Source organism: Schistocerca gregaria, chromosome 6 (assembly GCF_023897955.1).
Source record: "Schistocerca gregaria isolate iqSchGreg1 chromosome 6, iqSchGreg1.2, whole genome shotgun sequence".
Taxonomy (NCBI): Eukaryota; Metazoa; Arthropoda; class Insecta; order Orthoptera; family Acrididae; genus Schistocerca; species Schistocerca gregaria.
The window spans coordinates 267,036,031-267,055,585 of NC_064925.1; the positions used below are offsets into that span (position 1 = coordinate 267,036,031).

The window sequence follows — 19,555 nt, forward strand, 5'->3', positions numbered from 1 at the left end:
GTTTTTTTTGTGGTTTTAGGGTGCACAATTACAATGGTCATTAGCGCCCAGACTAAGTTAGGAATGCACCGCGAGGCTCACGGTTAAAACAGCAACTGAAAGGGACAACACTATAAAAGACGTTGTAACAGGCATAGGATTAAATAAAACCAGCATAATCAAATGTCCTTAGACAGGTTTGTCAAGTTGATAAAACGAAGAACGCGAGCAGCTGCTCCTAGGTCATCCGCTAAAATGGCATCCAGAGTACATGGCAGGCCAAGATCAAGACGCAGTGTAGTAAAATCCGGACAGGACGTTAAAATGTGGCGGACCGTCAGCAATTGCCCACATGGGCAGAACGGCGCCGGCGCAGCCGTCAGCAGATGGCGATGGCTGAACCGGCAGTGTTCAATTCGTAGCCGGGCCAAAACGACCTCCTCCCGCCGAGAAGGACGTGAGGAGGACGTCCAAGCCGCGGGAAGAGGTTTCAAGGCCCGAAGCTTGTTGTCCGTAAGTGCAGCCCAATCGGCATGCCACAGCGATAAAATGCGCCGACAAATGACCCTGCTACAAACTGATGAAGGGACACAACAAGAAGCCGTCTGAGGCTGAAGAATCGCAGCCTTGGCCGCGGCATCTGCAGCTTCGTTCCCAGGGATACCGACATGGCCAGGAACCCACATAAAGCTAACCGGAGAACCGTCTCCACTGCTGAACAGAGAGCTAGATCCGGTGCACGAAAGGGTGAAGCGGATACCGATCACTGAGGCTCTGGTTGGCGCTCAGATAATCGGAGCAGATGACATAAGCAGAATGCCGGTGGCGGCAGATGTAAAGAACAGCCTGGTAGAGGGCAAAGAGCTCAGCTGTGAAGACCGAACAATGGCCATGAAGCCGGTATTTAAAACTTTGTGCCCCGACAATAAAAGAACGCCCGACCCCGTCATTGGTCTTAGAGCCATCTGTATAAATGAAGGTCATGTTAATGAACTTCGAACGAAGTTCGACAAAACGGGAGTGGTATACCGAACCGGGGATAACCTCCTTTGGGAGCGAGCTGAGGTCAAGGTGAACGCGAACCTGAGCCTGGAGTCAAGGTGGCGTGTGGCTCTCGCCCACTCTAAATGTTGCAGGGAGTGAAAAATCAAGGTGTTCAAGGAGGCGACGAAAGCGAACTCCAGGGGGTAGCAGGGCAGAGACATACAACCCGTATTGACGGTCGAGAGAGTCGTCAAAAAAGGAACGATACGATGGGTGGTCGGGCATTGACAGTAGCCGACAGGCATAACGACAAAGCAGCATATCGCGCCGGTAGGTGAGTAGCAATTCACCGGCTTCAGCATGAAGACTCTCGACGGGACTAGTATAAAACGCACCGATCGCAAGACGTAATCCCCGATGTTGTATGGAGTTCAGGCGGCGTAAGATGGACGGCCGTGCAGAGGAGCATACGAAGCTCCCATAATCCAGCTTGGAGCGGACGATAGACCGATATAGGTGAAGTAGGACGGTTCGATCCGCTCCCCACGACATACCACTGAGAACACGGAGGACATTTAGAGAACGGGTACAACGGGCAGCCAGATATGACACATGTGGAGACCAGCTAAGTTTCCTGTAAAATGTAAGACCTAAAAATTTTGTTGTCTCCACGATTGGGAGAGCAACGGGACCGAGTCGTAAGGACGGTGGGAGAAACTCTTTGTAGCGCCAGAAGTTAATACAGACCGTCTTCTCGGCAGAAAAACGGAAGCCATTGGCGACAGTCCAGGAGTAAAGACGGTCAAGAGAACGCTGAAGACAGCGCTCCAGGAAACACGTACGCTGCGCGTTGCAATAGATGGCAAAATCGTCCACGAAAAGGGAGCCTGATGCATCAGCTGGGAGGCAATCCATTATTGGATTGATCGCTATGGCGAAGAGAGCGACGCGCAAAACTGAGCGCTGTGGCACCCCATTCTCCTGGCGAAAGGTGTCTGACAGGACAGAACCCACACATACCTGAAATTTCGATCCACGAATAAAAAGAGGGAGGCGACCGCGAAGGTCCCATGTATGCATGGTGCGGAGAATGCCCGCCCTCCAACAGGTGTCGTAAGCCTTCTCCAAATCAAAGAACACAGCCTCATAGGGCGCTTCCGCAAGAAGTTATTCATAATGAAGATCGACAAGGTAATCAGATGGTTAACAGCAGAGCGGCGCCTACGAAATCCGCATTGTACATTGGTAAGTAGGCGTCGAGATTCGAGCAGCCAAACCAAACGAGAGTTAACCATTCGCTCCATCACCTTACAGACACAGCGGGTAAGCGAGATGGATCGATAACTGGAAGGCAAGTGCTTGTCCTTCCCCGGCTTAGGAATCGGTACAACAACAGACTCGCGCCAGCATGCGGTAACATGTCCCTCAATCCAGATGCGATTATAAGTACGAAGAAGGAAACCTTTACCCGCAGGAGAAAGGTTCTTCAGCATCTCAATATGAATAGAATCAGGCTCTGGAGCGGAGGACCGTGACAGGGCAAGTGCATGGTGAATGGGGCATTACAACTTTCACGATTCGAGGAGCGGAAGTTAGGTGGCCTAGCCTCCTCTGCCTGTTTTCGGGGGAGGAAGGCAGGATGGTAATGAGCGGAGCTCCAAACCTCTGCAAAAAAGCGGCCGAAGGCATTGGAGACATCCTCAGGGGCCACAAAGACGTCATTCGCGACCGTCAAGGCAGAAACTGGTTTGTGGACCTTAGTGCCAGATAGCCGGCGCAGGCTACCCCAGACAACAGAAGAAGGAGTAAAACTGTTGAAGGTGCTTGTGAAAGCAGCCCAGCTGGCTTTCTTGCTTTCTTTAATAATACGACGACACTGCGCACGTAATCATTTATAATTGATACAATTCGCCACTGTAGGGTGGCGTTTAAAGGTGCGTAAAGCACGTTGACGAGCACGTAAAGCGTCTCTGCATGCTGCGGTCCACCAGGGGACCGGTACGCGACGTGAAGAAGACGTAGTGTGAGGGATGGAATATTCAGCAGCAGTGAGAATGACTTCCGTGAGATGTGCGACCTGACTATCGCAACTTGTGGAGGTTTGATCCTGGAAGAGAATAGCCCCCAGTCTGCTTTGGAGATGTTCCAACTAGTTGAGCACGGAGAGGGGGTATGATGCAGGAGATGGATAACACAAGGGAAGTTGTCGCTCGAATATGTATCAGAAAGTGCATACCACTCAAACCGGCGTGCAAGTTGGGTAGTACATTTAGAGAGGTCTAAATGGGAATAGATGTGGGATGTGTCCGAAAGAAAAGTAGGTGCGCCAGTATTGAGGCAGACAAGATTGAGCTGGTTGAAAAGGTCTGCTAACAGGAAGTCCCTCGGGCAGGATGCCGGAGAACCCCAAAGGGGATGGTGGGCATTGAAGTCTCCAGTTAACAAAAATGGTGCAGGTAGCTGAGCAATAATTTGCATCATGTCTGCCCTGGAACGGCAGACGACGATGGAGTGTAAACGGTACAAATGGAAAATGTAAAAGTGAGGAGAGTAATTCGGACGGCAACTTCCTGCAGGCCGGTGTGCACTGTGATGGGATCGTAGTAGATATCATCCCGGACCAGCAACATAACCCCTCCATGAGCCGGAATACCTGCTACAGGGGGTAGGTCAAAACGCACAGAGGTGTAGTGTGCCAAGGCAATGTGATCGCATGGGCGTAGCTTCGTTTCCTGGAGGGCTACGACGAGCGGACGGTGCAAGCGGAGCAGCAATTTCAAGTCCTCTCGGTTGGAGCGAATGTTGCGAATATTCCAGTGAATAAGTGCCATCGGGAGAAGAAGAAGATGCAAGAAGGGGTCATCTAGAAGGCCGCTGAGGACCCGGCTTCGAGCGAGCACTGCCACCGCTAGCAGGAGGCGGACAGTCATCGTCCATTTGTTCTATAGGTTCATCGGCCATCTTGTGAAGATGGCCGGGAGGGGGAGCTTCCTCCGCTGGTGAACGGCCAGGTGTTCGGCTACCAGAGGTGCGGCCAGGCGAAACGGATGACGGCCTGGGGCGGCAACGGCTGGGTGCCGCAGGAGACGAAATGCGCCGTGGCGGAGAAGGAGAACTGTGCTTCCTATGAGCCTTCTTGGAAGGTCGTTTAGTGGAAGTACTGGTCGATGGCTGGGAGTTCGAGGTACGTAGGAAGTATGCACGGGACGATTTCTTCTTGGCAGAAGGGTCTTCGTCTTGGCAGAAGCTGATGAAGGTGCTTGTGTCTGAGGGGCGACAGGAGGAAGAGGAGACGTCGACCGAGCGATCTTAGCACTGGCCGAACGGACGACCATAGTGCTGAAGGTCAGATCGCATGTCTGCGTCGCCACCTCCCTGGTAGTCCGAGGAGAGGCGAGGACAGTACTGTACTTCCCCGCTGGGAGCAGCGTGGGCTTCCTCCTAGCAAACAGCTTGCGAGCAGCCGAGGTGGACACTTTCTCTTTGACCCGAATTTCTTGGAAACAGCGTTCTTCATTGTAGATGGGACAGTCGCGAGAGGACGCTGCATGGTCACCATGACAGTTCACACGACGAGGAGACGGAGGTGGACAGTCACCCTCATGGGCATCCCTGCCACAAGTGACACATTTAGCCGCATTGGAACAAGACTGGCGAGTGTGATTAAAACGCTGATACTGATAGCAGCACGTAGGTGTCGGGACATAGGGGCGAACAGAAATAACCTCGTAGCCCGCTTTGATGCGCAACGGCAGCTGAACACTATCAAAGGTCAAGAAAAGTGTCCAGGTCGGTACAAGGTCATTTTTGACCTTTTTCATGACCCTATGGACAGCCGTCACACCCTGTTTAGCGAGGAATCTCCTCGTCAGTCAGTCCGTCGAGTGATCTAATATATACCACACCACGAGAAGAATTCAAAGTGCGGTGAGCCTCCACCCGGACAGGGAACGTGTACAGGAGTGTGGCCCGAAGCAGTTTTTGTGCCTGAAAGGCGCTCTCAGTTTCTAGTAACAAGGTACCGTTACGCAACCTGGTACAAGACTTGACAGGTCCGGCTATGGCATCTACACCCTTCTGGATAACGAAAGGGTTAACAGAGGAAAAATCCTTTTCGTCCTCAGATCGAGAAACTACGAGGATTTGTGGGGCAGGCAGTAGTACTTTTGTCACTGGTGGCTGGTCAAGTTTCCGTTTTTGGACAGACGTCGAAAGAGAAGGAGTAATCAATTGCGGGGGAATCCCCCATGATTGCCAGAGTCTCCGATGGCGCGCTCCTTCCTTGTGGGGACCCTCTCAGAAGGCACTCCCGCCTTAGGTGAATTTTTACACCTCAGGTCACACCTCTCGAGAAACAGACGGAGGGACCAATCGGCATGGTCAGAAGGTATCAGCTCAGGCAATCACCCCTCCCTTGGCCTGGCCTTTACCAGGGGGTACGTGTGTACCTTACTTGTCTACCCAGGGCGGGGAATTACGCGTTACCCCGTCACCGGCTAAGCGTGCGAACGCGTGGGTCGGTCTTCAGGCGCGCACAGGGAGGAAGGAAGAAGAGGAAAAAGAAGAGAGGGAGAGAGAGGACAGACTGTCTCAAACGCCGAGGCGGAGACCAGAGAAGGCAAGGAGAAGAAGGCAAGGAGAAGAAGGCAAGAAGAAGAAAGTGAGATGAAGAAGAACAAAGAAAAGAACCAACCAAAGGAAGGAAGAAACGAGAAGAAGTGAAAAACTAAAATGACCGCAAATGTAGGTCGTGGAACCGTCCGTCTCCGGACGCAGGCGCTAACTACCCCTTGAGGGGGAGGCACTCCTTTCAGTCGCCTCTTACAACAGGCAGGAATACCTCGGGCCTATTCTAACCCCCGGACCCGCAGGGGGGGAAAGAAGACAGTTATGTCTGTTGTCGAAATATTATGCATAAGATGGAAACAATAACTCGGCGGAACATACTGAAGCACATCATTAAGTTCTTTGCCTCTTAAACGAAAATCTGAATAGGACCTTTTTGACTTATTCGAAAATCATGAGGACCATTTCATGCTGAATCTGCTGAAAAATTATTAGTACATGTCTTTCATCGTAAACTAGGTAAACTAGCCTTCTCTCAGCAGTTCCCCCCACCCCATATGAGTTCGACACGTATGTTGAACACACCTCCCCTGCTTCTCCTCTGTGTGTCCACCTCTTCCTCCCTCTATCTGTCTACCTCATCCTCTTATCTCTATGTCTGCCCCACATTTTCTGCATCTGCTCCTCTCTCTCTCCTTGTCCATGTCCTCCAACCCATCTCTCAAATCACTCCCCCCACCTCCTGCCCCCCACTCTCTCTTTCCATCTCTGCCTCCCTTTCTTTCTTTTCATCCTGCCCATCCCCCCTACTTTCCACCTACCTCCAGCATATCTGATTCTCCGTCCCTCTGTCCATTTCCTTCTCCACATCACTCTGTCCATCCCCTCCTCTATCTCAACCAGTCCCCAGGCACTTTACTGGCATGTGTAGCTCATGGAATACAGTTCACTAAAGCAGGTCAATATTACTAACACAACACGTCTGTCTTGAAGGGCAGGCTACAACATTGGGGCCAGAAAATCATTTATTTGCTCCTGACATACAGGCCACCTTGCAAAACAAGTCAATACTACTCCAACACAACTCATCTGTCACTCAAGCCAGCCTATGTGTCGGGACCTGCAAGGCCGTTTCTTGCCCTGACATAAGGACTGCCCTGTGAAACAGGTTGATTTGGCAAGCCAATGCTGTTCCCATGTAACTTGCCTGTCACACAGGGTAGCCTATATGCTAGGACCTGGCAAAAGCATGATTTTCCCTTATCTTCACTCCTATTGAGGCTAGGAGGTTATAAACCCAACAGTGCTAATACTCATGAGGCCTGCTGTTTCTGCACCAGATTTGGCTGAAAGCGATCCATGGGCTCAGATATGCTCTGTTTTATATTTGCAGGGTATTCAGAAAAATAGTGTCAAACACTTTTGAGAGGTGGTAGTGCTCATCCTAACAAGAAAATAAGTCCATTAAACATGGGTCCACAAATGCATACTTTCTGGGATTAGCAGGTGTGTACCACAGGTCTTCAATGTGGTGTGACAGTGCACCACTCTGCCCTCTGCAATACGTAATGACACACCCGTTGAAGTAAACCCGATTATTGTAGCTGGAGGCACCATTTGAAGACACGACCCTGAAGTGTCCATACTTTGTTGATTTGTAGGACGTCACCATAACCAAAAGTCTAGCGAATTGAAGTCTGGAGAACGAATAGGCCAAGGTGTGGGGTCCATCCTGAAATGTCTGTGTCAGATGTTCGTGCATATTGTGACGAAAGTGTGCCAGTGTGCCATCATGCAGAAAGTCCAGGTAATGCACCCCAGTTCACCTTTGTGGTAGCAAATATATCCCTATTAATCTATCGCCAAGAGTGCCTGCCCATATCTTGTTTGAGAATCGGTGTTAATGCCTCCTTTCCTGAATTGCTTGGGGATTTGCATCTACCCATATATGCTCGTTACGGAAATTCATTACACCATCTATAGTGAACTCTGCCTCATCAGTAAATAAAATCTTGGATGTGAATGGTGCATTTGCGGCTCACTTCTGCAACAGCCATTGACAGAACCGCCGTCTTCCACGGTAGTCCTGTGGCCTTAGGGCCTGAAAGCGCTGTAGATGATACAGGTACAGCAATTTTTCATGAAGTAACCCCCAGAGCTTTCTGCTGCTGCCAATCGTCTTACACTGATCCCTGGGGTTTCTTCCACCGAAAGCAGCACACACACACACACACACACACACACACACACACATTCTGTTAGGTGTGCGGAATGTGCGGGGCCTTACACGGTCAGTCTTCGGAGGTGCAATGGTACCAGTATCCCTCAGGCACTCGAAAAGTCAGCCGATCAGCTTGTCAGAAGGCACTCTGCACTGTGGATGTTTTTCAGCTACGACCATATGGCCGGCCGCGGTGGTCTAGCGGTTCTAGGCGCGCAGTCAGGAACCGCGCGACTGCTACGGTCGCAAGTTCGAATCCTGCCTCGACCATGGATGTGTGTGATGTCCTTAGGTTAGTTAGGTTTAAGTAGCTCTAAGTTCTAGGGGACTGATGACCAGAGCAGTTAAGTCCCATAATGCTCAGAGCCATTTGAACCATACGACCATTTGCATTTGCTAAACCATTGTGGAATATCATGTCCGCCATCTCACTTGTCAAGTAGAAGGCTTTCACGAAAACAAGTGGTGGAAGAGAGAAAATGTAAATGTACGACACCATTTGTAAGTACAAACAGCGCTATAACAGTAAACGAGTAAGTGAATTCGCATTTGGAAGAAGGTAAAACACCATGATACGTACCCAGGATTGACAGTACTGTACAATAAGGCGCACTAACACGACGAAAACTAACGTAGACTATAACAAGACACTAACCACACAGTAGTAAGTAAAGTACAGTGAGCAAGACTCCTTTACCCTGCCAGCGCATCTGAAGGAGCACCAATGCACTATGCTAATATCCGCAAACCAAGCGTAGCGCAGTCCATCCTATAAATATGTGTTTATCTCAGAAAGTATGTGACTCTGTACCCATGTTAATCGGACTTATTTTTCTTGTTCCGATGGGTACTACCACATCTCAAAGTATTCGATACTTTCACAAGCTGCGACATTGTCGCGAATAGAACAGTGACCCGTATATTCAAGAAGTTTCCTTTAATTTACGTCTATGTTCACAAACTTTTTGTTAACAGATTATCGGTTTCGGTCTATAATGACCATCATCAGATCTGTTTTATAAAAACGAAGTCCTAATGTACTGCAGCCATAGGAGCATCGTCAAATGTTAAATACAGAATCAGCACCAGCATCATCAAATACAATTATTCGACACTTTTTGAACAACCTGTTTATTCTTGTTTGATGACATACTAGCGACCCAGACCGACTTCAGAAATATTAGCACTAACTGCAGCTGAGCGACTTGTTTATAAGATGTATAGATATTCACAAACCTTCGTTTTGAATCAATTAGTGGAAGTGAATCGTAAGTCCTTAAGTAGTATCTGAGATTAACCTTCACACAGAGTCAAAAAGTGGTAGTGGGGCACTAACTTATAATATGTGTAGATCCTGGTCAGGTTTCGCTGGTCTCTAGAGTTGTGGCGGCTGTGATTTTACTGTGTTTCCCGCCAGATACCGCCTCGTCTCTAGATGACCAGCTTCAATCTCCCATGACTTCCAAGATGTTATCACTCCAATGCCTACGTTAGTCTGCATGCTTGTAGCCAGAAAGTCCAATAAAGTTATGGCTGCTGAGACGCACTAGCTTATTTAGCATTACCCGTGGTGCACATGCGGTATTTTACTGCTAGATTTAAATCCAGATCCGTTTCCAGGAGAACCTAAAAATGTCTGTGGCCTTTATCAACCTTATGAGAGAATATGACGCCGTGTGGAAGGAAGGGATGATTTACAAATCACTAAAAATAATTGAATGCCAAACGACAGCATTTCTTGTTAAGAACGTACAAGTAATCGATACTCATGTTTGTTTGGGTAAAAACAGAACCTGAGTAAGGAAACTAAATAATGACCTGCCATAAGGCTCAGTTCGCGCACCTTTCCTCTTTAATCTGTGTATTGCTGACCTTCGAGAAAGATGTTCAAGGAAATTCTGCTACGCAGACGATATCACTCTGGCTTGTCAATCAAAAGATCTTGGTCAGTCAGAGAGATCGCAAACAGAGGACGAAGCGGCTCTTAATTCAAATTTCAAAGAAATACAGACTGAAGCCCACTATCAGCAAGAGAGAAATTTGTACATTTCACATTAACAACAAACAGGTTAACACTGAGCTCAAGGTGCACTTTGATGCCAATATTCTCCGTCAGAAGTATCCCAAGTATCTTGGCATCATACTTTACTGCCTCTGTCTTATAAAAACATCTGGAAAATACATCAGCCAAGATAAAAAGACACATAGTCCTTGGGAGTCGTAAACATACGAGCGCTGTAACGTGCAGTTATATTTGACGTCTGCCAATATATTTTAGCATGCTGACGACTCCCAAGGATTGTGTGTCTTAATTCCATGTTTCCTCCGTGGATTTTGACTTTATCCTACGAGACGGATTGTCATGTGGTATCCGGTCTCGTTTCTTCGACAGAGTTTTGGAGATGTTTTACTGATCATGCACGGTTCGGTTAGGGTGATCGTCTGCCGGTTCATCCCTGGTTTTACTGGAGACTGACATGTTTTTATACCCATCTGCACCTTGGAAGTCTTGGCACATGAAATATTAGTTTTATATGACTTGTAGATATACCTCCAAGGGTATAAAACCAGTCGTTATATAGGAAAACACAGAATACACAGCTAATGCGGATTTGGACTTTCATTCAGAAAAGTGTAGACTATTTTGCCATCTTTGATTTTAAATTGTTTGATTGTCCTTTACAAATATGGAACATTTGACGATACATACATTACACACTCGTCATTAGTATACACCGTAAATCATATGCAGAGACCTCCCTTGTGAATGAGGGTATCTATTAGTGAAAACCGTATCAAAATCATTGCAGTACTTCCTGAGATTAGCCGTAAGATACACACAGAAAAACGCGGGACTTTGATTTATAATACGTATAGATTCTACATCTCCGAACATCATCTCACTACGGAGCTATGGAACAGAAGGTGAACAGGGTGGTCCATTGATCGTGACCGGCCCAAATATCTCACGAAATAAGCGTCAAACGAAAAAACTACAAAGAACGAAACTTGTCTAGCTTGAAGGGGGAAACGAGATGGCGCTATGGTCGGCCCGCTAGATGACGCTGCCTCAGGTCAAACGGATATCAACTGCATTTTTTAAATAGGAACCCCCATTTTTATTACATATTCGTGTAGTACGTAAAGAAACATGAATGTTTTAATTGAACCACTTTTTTCGCTTGGTGATAGATGGTGCTGTTATAGTTACTAACATATGGCTCACAACTTAAGACGAACAGATGGTGACAGAACGTAGGTACGTTTGAACATTTCATTTCGGTTGTTCCAATGTGCTACATGTACCATAGTGAACTTATCATTTCTGAGAACGCATGCTGTTACAGCGTGATTACCTGTAAATACCACATTGATGCAATAAATGCTCAAAATGATGTCCGTTAACCTCAATGTATATGGCAGTATGTGTAGCGACAACCCTCTCAACAGCGAGTAGTTCGGCTTCCGTAAAGTTCGCAAATGCATTGACAATGCGCTGACGCATGTTGTCAGGCGTTGTCGGTGGATCACGATAGCAAATATTCTTCAACTTTCCCTACAGAAAGAAATCCGGGGACGTCAGATTCGGTGAACGTGCGGGCCATGGTATGGTGCTTCGACGACCAATCCACCTGTCATGAAATATGCTATTCAATACCGCTTCAACCGCACGCGAGCTATGTGCGTGACATCCATCATGTTGGAAGTACATCGCCATTCTGTCATGCAGTGAAATATCTTGTAGTAATATCGGTAGAACATTACGTAGGAAATCAGCATACATTCCACCATTTAGATTCCTATAAGATGGGGACCAATTATCCTTCCTCCCATATTGCCGCACCATACATTAACCCGCCAAGGTCGCCGATGTTCCACTTGTCGCAGCAATCGTGGATTTTCCGTTGGCCAATAGTGCTTATTATGCCGGTTTACGTTACCGCTGTTGGTGAATGATCCTTCGCCGTTAAACAGAACGCGAGCAGAAAATCTGTCATCATCCCGTAATTTCTCTTGCGCCCAGTGGCGAAACTGTACACGCCATGCAATTCCTGGTGCACAGAAATATGGTACGGGTGCAATCGATGTTGATGTAGCATTCTCATCACCGACGTTTTTTTAGATTCCCGATTCTCGCGCAATTTTTCCGTTACTGATGTGCGGATTAGCCGCGACAGCAGCTAAAACACCTACTTGGGCATCAAATGGTTCAAACGGCTCTGAGCACTATGCGACTTAACGTCTGAGGTCATCAGTCGCCTACAACTTAGAACTAATTAAACCTAACTAACCTAACGACATCACACACATCCATGCCCGAGGCAGGATTCGAACCTGCGACCGTAGCGGTAGTTCGGTTCCAGACGGTCGGCTATTTGGGCATCATCATTTGTTGCAGGTCGTGGTTGACGTTTCACATGTGGCTGAACACTTCCTGTTTCCTTAGATAACGTAACTATCCGGCGAACGGTCCGGACACTTGGATGATGTTGTCCAGGATACCGAGCAGCATACATAGCACACGCCCGTTGGGCATTTTGATCACAATAGCCATACATCAACACAATATCGACCTTTTCCGCAAATGGCAAACGGTCCATATTTACACTGGTGATGTATCACGAAGCAAATACCGCCCGCACTGCCGGAATGTTACGCTATACCACGTACTTATATCTTTGTGACTATAACAGCGCCATCTATCACAAAGCGAAGAAAGTGGTCCAACTAAAACATTGATATTTGTTTACGTACGACACGAATATGTAAAAAAGGGGGTTCCTATTTAAAAAGACGCAGTTGATATCCGTTTGACTTATAGCAGCGCCATCTAGCGGGCCAACCATAGCACCATCTGGTTTTCCCCTTCAAGCTAGACGAGTTTCGTTCTTTGTAGTTTTTTCGTTTTATGCTTATTTCGTGAGATATTTGGCCCGGTCACTATCAATGGACCACCCTGTATATAGTTTAACGTGTTTTTGCTTCATGCTCTTTATGTCAGTTTTTTCCCGTTGCGTTACGTTTATTTGACCGTAGTTGGTGTCTGAGTCCACCACGTTCGCTGCAGCCACCAATCTGCCGTGTGTAACGCGCTGTTGGCGCGTGCCGTGTTGCAGCTCGCCGAGTTACCAGGCGGCGGCGAAGCGCAACCACAGCGGCGCAGGCCTCGACCCGTACGCGGCTTCTACGCCCGCCTCCGCCGCCGCCTCGGCGCAGCCCCCGGGGTCCGCCGCCACGCACTCCGGGGTCATCCTCGAGCCCGCCAACATCGACACGGCCAAGCTAGGTAAGGCGCACCGCTAATTCCCTTTGTAAGAGTTCGCATTTGGGCTGTCCACGGAACGTTCCACCTCGAAATCGCGATGTCGTCATTGTAAACATGTTTGTCATGCAACGATCTTTTTATCTGAGGGGAGAGGAAGAGCTCACTGGGTATCGTTCCACAATACCGGATGGTAGGGAATGGGGTGCTTGCAAAAATTTGATTGCCCAAAGAGGCAGCATGTTACTGTGGCCTGAGCTCCCATTCAAAAGCTTTACGCGACGCTTTGTCTTAAAAGGTTGCCCTGATTTCATCACAAGGATTCGCTAATATATTCCTGCGAAAGTTTGCCCCTTATATCCATAATCTGTTAATAGCTACCACATTATCTGGTTCAGTGGTTTACTGGTGGTCAACACAGAAGCTCAGCATGTTTCGTCAGGATTCAGGCCACTGTATATAGTACAAGAGTAAAATTGGACCTAAATGTTCATTAGAAGAAGCAAAGCAGTTAATGGAAGAGGCCTTACCTACACTATTTACTACAATTGAAATACCATCCACCTCTCCATCTGAAATTAGTAAGATAATAAACTCTTTCAAGAATAAAAGTTCACATGGAGTTGATGGCATTTCCAGCAGGATAATAAAGCTTGTTCCCAAGAAGTAAGTGGGATTCTTAGCCACACATGTAATTCCTCTCTGAAGCAGGGTATTCTCCAAGATAGACTGAAGTATGCCATTGTTAAACCACTGCATAAAAAATTGATACGGCTGATGTCATCAACTACCGCCCAATCTCTCTTGTGACTGGCTTATCCAAAATTCTTCAAAAAGTAATGGATTGTAGAGTAGCTTCACACCTTTGTAAAAATAAAGTTTTAACAAAATGTCAGTTTGGTTTCCAGAAGGGTTTTTCAACTGAAAATGCTATATATACTTTCGCTAATGAAATATAAATTCTCTGAGTATCCGGAAGTCACCCGTTGGGATTTTTGTGATCTATCAAAGGCTTTTGATTGTGTAAATCATGGAATACTTCTAGATAAGCTCAAGTACTGTTTTATGAATGGGGCAGTGCTCAAATAGTTTAAATCATACCTAACTGGGAGAGTGCTTAAAGTTGAAATAAGCAGTTCACATACTATGCAAAAAAAAATGGTGATTTCTCAAACTGGGGAACAATCAAGAATGGGCCCTGCAAGGTTCTATCTTGGGTCCTCTGCTGTTCTTAATACATATTAATGACTTGCCATTCTATATTCACGAAGATGCAAAGCTGCTACTTTTTGCCGATGATACAAGTATAGCTATCACACCCAACAGACAGGAATTAACTGATGAAATTGTAAACGATGTTTTTCAGAAAATCATTAAGTGGTTCTTTGCAAATGGGCTTTCATTAAACTTTGTCAAAACGCAGTATATACAATTCCACACAGTAAATGGAATGACACCACTAATAAATATAGACTTCGATCAGAAATCGGTAGCTAAGGCAGAATATTCAAAATTTCTAGGTGTATGCATTGATGAGGGGTTGAACTGGAAAAAACACACTGAGGATCTGCTGAAACGTTTGAGTTGAGCTACTTATGCTATTAGGGTCATTGCAAATTTTGGCGATATACATCTCAGTAAATTCTCTGCTTTCGTATGGCATCATATTCTGGGGTAACTCATCATTGAGTAAAAGAGTGTTCATTGCACAAAAGCGTGTAATCAGAATAATTGCTGGAGCTCATCCACGATCATCCTGCAGACACTAATTAGCCTCACAATACATATATTCACTTATGAAATTTGTTATTAACAACCCGAACGAATTCAAAAGTAATAGCAGTGTACATGGCTACAACACTAGAAGAAAGGATGATCTTCACTACTCAAGTTTAAATCTAACTTTGGCTCAGAAGCGGGTAAATTATGCTGCCACAAAAGTCTTTGATCACTAACCTAATAGCAGCAAAAGTCTGACAGATAGCTATATAGCATTTAAAAGGAAATTAAAAGAATGTCTTAATGGCAACTCCTTCCACTCATTAGGTGAATTTTTGGATATAGCAAGTGGGTAATTTCCCCAACCCCCACAAAAACAATATTAACTGTAATGTAATATTTTGTGTAATGTAATATCTTGTATAGACACCTTTTTTAACCTGACACGTTCCACATCATTACGAAGTGTCGTATTCATGATCTACGGAACAAGTACTAATCTAATCTAATCTGGTATCGATGGTACACAGGCTGATTTAGCTACCGCTACCAGTGTCGTTTCATGCAACCTTCACTACATCTGTATCAGGAATGGTATCCATACAGACAATATAGGTTCCCACTCAGAGTTTTTGGCGACTGTTAGCAGACAGAATAGTACTGTAATTGGTCATGAGTTATACGGTATTTTTGGACCAAGATATACCTTACTTCTACCGCACATATCCAAGTGCCCCCACTCTTTCTTTTTGTAATTAAGGGTGTGGTCATACAGGTTTCGGATGTCTCTGTAAGTTTTTTTCTGATTATACTAGTTAGTCTTTCATAGGTGCTCCAGAAACGTTGCCCTATAACATGTTTTTCACCATCGGAAACAGCGATATTAACAGGAGATATCAAGAACTAAAGCATGGAAGGAACAACTTTCCAGTATGTGGCCCAAATATATGGGTTGATCGGAAATTCGCTTTTCAGACTTCTAGGACTTGTAGAGAGGAGTGAGTACATTGTATTTTGAATAGGACCTATGTCCGGAAACGTCACCCAAAGAGATTACTGAGCGTCAAAGTTATAGGCGCGAGCGTCTGTAAATCAAAGTATAGACGGGGTGATACCGTGATGATGTTACAGACTTTATAGGATGATGGAGAAGGATAGATGTATTAATTTGAAGTAAGGATCCCTGTACCAGAAACAAACGAGTCGAAAGTTATAAACTAAAACCGTTCTGATACCTCTGTAGGTTGAATATATGTACCGGTTGTTGTGTTGCGAAGAGTGTACGGTTGGTAAATTTCAGTGGTGGTAGTGTGGACAAAAACGAGAAAAAATGTCTAATAAACGTGGGCTCTGAAGTGCGTACCTTAACAGCTATGAGCACTTGCTCAGTGGAGGAGATGTGTTTCACATTAGCGAAGATCAACGAATGGTATGCAATTTCGCTTTCTATTGTAAACTACTTTGATCAAAGTGACTGTCACCGTGAATAATGTCGTTTGTTTTATCACATCAAGACATGACGACGCTGTCATATAGCCAGAAGAATTTTATTGCAGTGGACTCTGACCGCGAAATGCTACACTCATCTAGAGAGTACCTAATTTCGCAGTATCTCCTTTACAACACTGGAGAGGTTTTGCCCCACAAACAAATGATGTGATGTTGTCCATTTCCATCCTACCGGAATTTTGTCACGTCTGTACAAAATACGTGTCTGGTGTCATTGTTTACTTTTTACTGCGTCACGAAAAGTTGTGAATGATGGAAAAGACCCACTGTGTTAGAAAGATGATCCGAAATCTAAGAGTGTTTCACTGCAAATGTAAACATAGCCATTAAAGACAAACAAAACCTGAACGGAGTCAAAGCTAAGCATGTGCGATGCGTTCAACGAAATTGAAAGTAACATTTTGCCTGCGTGTGTGACAGAAAATAAGAAGGTATGGTCTTCAGCTACCTCAGGAAATGGGCCAGAGCCATCTGTGCAGACACACTGTAATCATACTGGTAGCGAAACGGAGAATGACAGTTTCACTGAGGATGGTCGACCTGCGGTTCCTGTTTTAAAACCGCACTAACGTTAAAATAACAGATATTGGCATATGTGACCGTAGCATAGGATATCAACTGAAATCACTCGACAGAGAAAAGGTCAACGGACATGATACAATTGTACATAGAGTATGAGAAAGAACTTGCTCCGTTTCGAGCAGCAGTGAACAGTAGGTCGCTGGAACAGCGAAGCGGTCCTAGTGATAGGAATAAAGTCCAGTAAATCCCGTTTCCAAGAAGGGTCGTTGAACAGCCGCACAAAACTGTAGACTTGACGTCGGTTTGTTGTAGAATCTTGAAACATCTTCTATGCTCTCTTATTATGAGATTTCAGGAGACAGAATGGAGAATCAATATGGATTCCAAAAAATACAATCGCGTGAAACCCAGTTCGCTCTATTCGTCCACGAGAGAGAAAGAGAGAGCAATAGATACTGGCTCCCTGGTTGATGCCATGTTCGTTGGCTTCCAGGATGGCGTTTGGGACAGTTATACCCTGTCCGCAAAATAACAAAATACGAGCTTACGAAAAATCAGAACAAGTTTATGATTTGAGAGTTCCTAGCAAACATAACACAGCCTTAGCGATTAGCAACCCGCAAGACGGGGGGGGGGGGGGGGGGAGATAGGGGAATCTGGAGGTCAGACGTTTTATTCTTTAGAGAATTAGAGTTCTGACACTGGGTTTCTACACCGAAGATCTAGCACTGTTAAATGCGACAGTAAATGTTTTTGTACGTCCGTCAGTGTGATGGATGTCTGGTGGATTTCCGTCGTTCACTTCGGTAAAAAATTAAACACGTACAGCCCTCTTTATGATGTCATTTATTGTATAGCTACCGGTTTCGATGCTTTCATCAACTTACCAACCATGCATTACAAAAATAGATTAAAAACAGACTAAGAATCAAGGACAAGATTCTGTAAGTAAATTTACAGTAATCATTTGATAAAACCAACAGCTATATCGATTGTCACATACCTAAAGTATACCATAATGAATTTCCACTCTATACATTGTACAAATGTACTATTCCTAATTTCATTAATTCGATATTCCATTATTTTATTGGCCAGTTGGACGATATATTGTCTGCACAGTCCTGAAATAATGTACTAAACAACAAAAGTGGCTGTAGAAAATGATAAATGTATGAAAGAAACTATAACCGCAGAAACAAGTAAACCGAATAAACATGCATCTACGCGCAAGTAACCTTGCACAAGAGCAGCACCACATCAGAGCTATAAAATGCTAAGATGAAAACCGAGTACAGACATATTTATGTCACATGTATAAAATGAATGTACACAGCCTTATCAAAAGGTCAAACATAGAGAATCACCTGTGTCATACTATACCATATTATTGCTTCAGGAATCACTATGTATGTTGGCTTTCTTTGGCTGCTAGGCTGCTTAAGGGGAATATTATAACTTTTCCTTTTGGCATTGTGCTGAATTCAAGGCAAATGTGAAGATTTGCAGAACATCGCCAAAACAGCCCGCAATCTACTCCGTACTGCCTTCTCATAGTCTTTATCGAGTTACAGAAAGTGGCTATTCCAGCACACAAGTGCGCGTATTACAGCTCTTATTCCCAGCACAAAATAAAGATTGATGTAGTAATTCTGCCCAATATCCGTCTCCTATTTTCATAAGGTCATTCCCTTCTGCTGTTGGACAAGTTGATCATAACAGTCGTTTACCGTATGTGTAATCAAAGCGAACCCGTCACCAATTTATGAGTCAACATTCTGTTTTACAGTCACAGATCTATCGTTCTAGAATCTAAAAAGCATGGTTTTGCAATACTGTAGGTGTGTTCATCTATACTAATTCTGTCTCGGCTAGAAGAAAGGAAAATAATAAGTTTCAACGTCGATCGATTCAGGGGAGGGACTAAACAGCGAAGTCATCGGTCCCATAAGATTAGGGAAGGATGGGGAAGGAAGTCGACCGTTCCCTTTACCTGAATCGCTTTAAGGAAAGCACGGTAAACCTAAATAGGATGACAGGACGAGGGCTTGAACCGTCGTCCTCCCGAATGCGTGTCCAGTGTCCCAACTACTGCGCCACCTCGCTCTGTAAGTTTCAAGGAAAAATCTCACCCGTAGAAGGAATCGGGATTTTCTCGGGCTGCGTGAAGTGCTACACAGCTCAAGATGCAGTTACAGAATTGAGCGCTGCGCTACGAAGTCTCAATCTGGGATTAGGAGGGCCACCTTAGCTCAGTCCTAGGCTTTTAGGAATCGGTCGTACCGACCAACATAATGTTGTTTTCGAAGATTTCCCACGTTCAGCTCTTCTAATACTGGCCAACGTGACAAAAACACCCCCCCCCCCCCCCCAAAAAAAAGCTTTGAAAACTGTCTTTACTAAATAAAAATACTGCATGTTCAGAAAAACAAAATACATCACAATAGCTCAAAAAGCCCGTTAAAATGATGAAATGTGAAGATTTGTAATCAAACAAAATGTTACTGATAGTATCAAAGTTGGATAAATATTTCCAAGATTTATATTCTGCTTCCCTTCTTTGAAGAGTAACATTTCTACTGGTTGGTTTTTAAATAATTAACAGGATTTTCTCAAGTTTTTGAGACTTTTAGTGTTTCAGATTCTTAATTTTCAGGATCAACAGTGTTGTTACATAAACAAAAATATCTTTTTTGAGCAATTCTAACTTTATTTTCTAACTCCCAATAAGTGCTGAATTTAATTGTATGATGGATGGAACTTCATCCTGCTAAATCCGAAATATCGAATTT

The 19,555-nt window shown here is 45.2% G+C and overlaps 1 protein-coding gene across 1 annotated transcript in view; it reads left to right on the forward strand.

The window, feature by feature from the left end:
• The window catches only part of LOC126278042 (NACHT domain- and WD repeat-containing protein 1), a 561,974-nt gene that overhangs the window by 271,722 nt on the left and 270,697 nt on the right, over positions 1–19,555 (forward strand). The window contains exon 3 of the mRNA XM_049977797.1: positions 12,868–13,037. Within this exon, the coding sequence (XP_049833754.1) occupies positions 12,868–13,037 (170 nt within the window). The remainder of the gene's footprint in view (positions 1–12,867; positions 13,038–19,555) is intronic.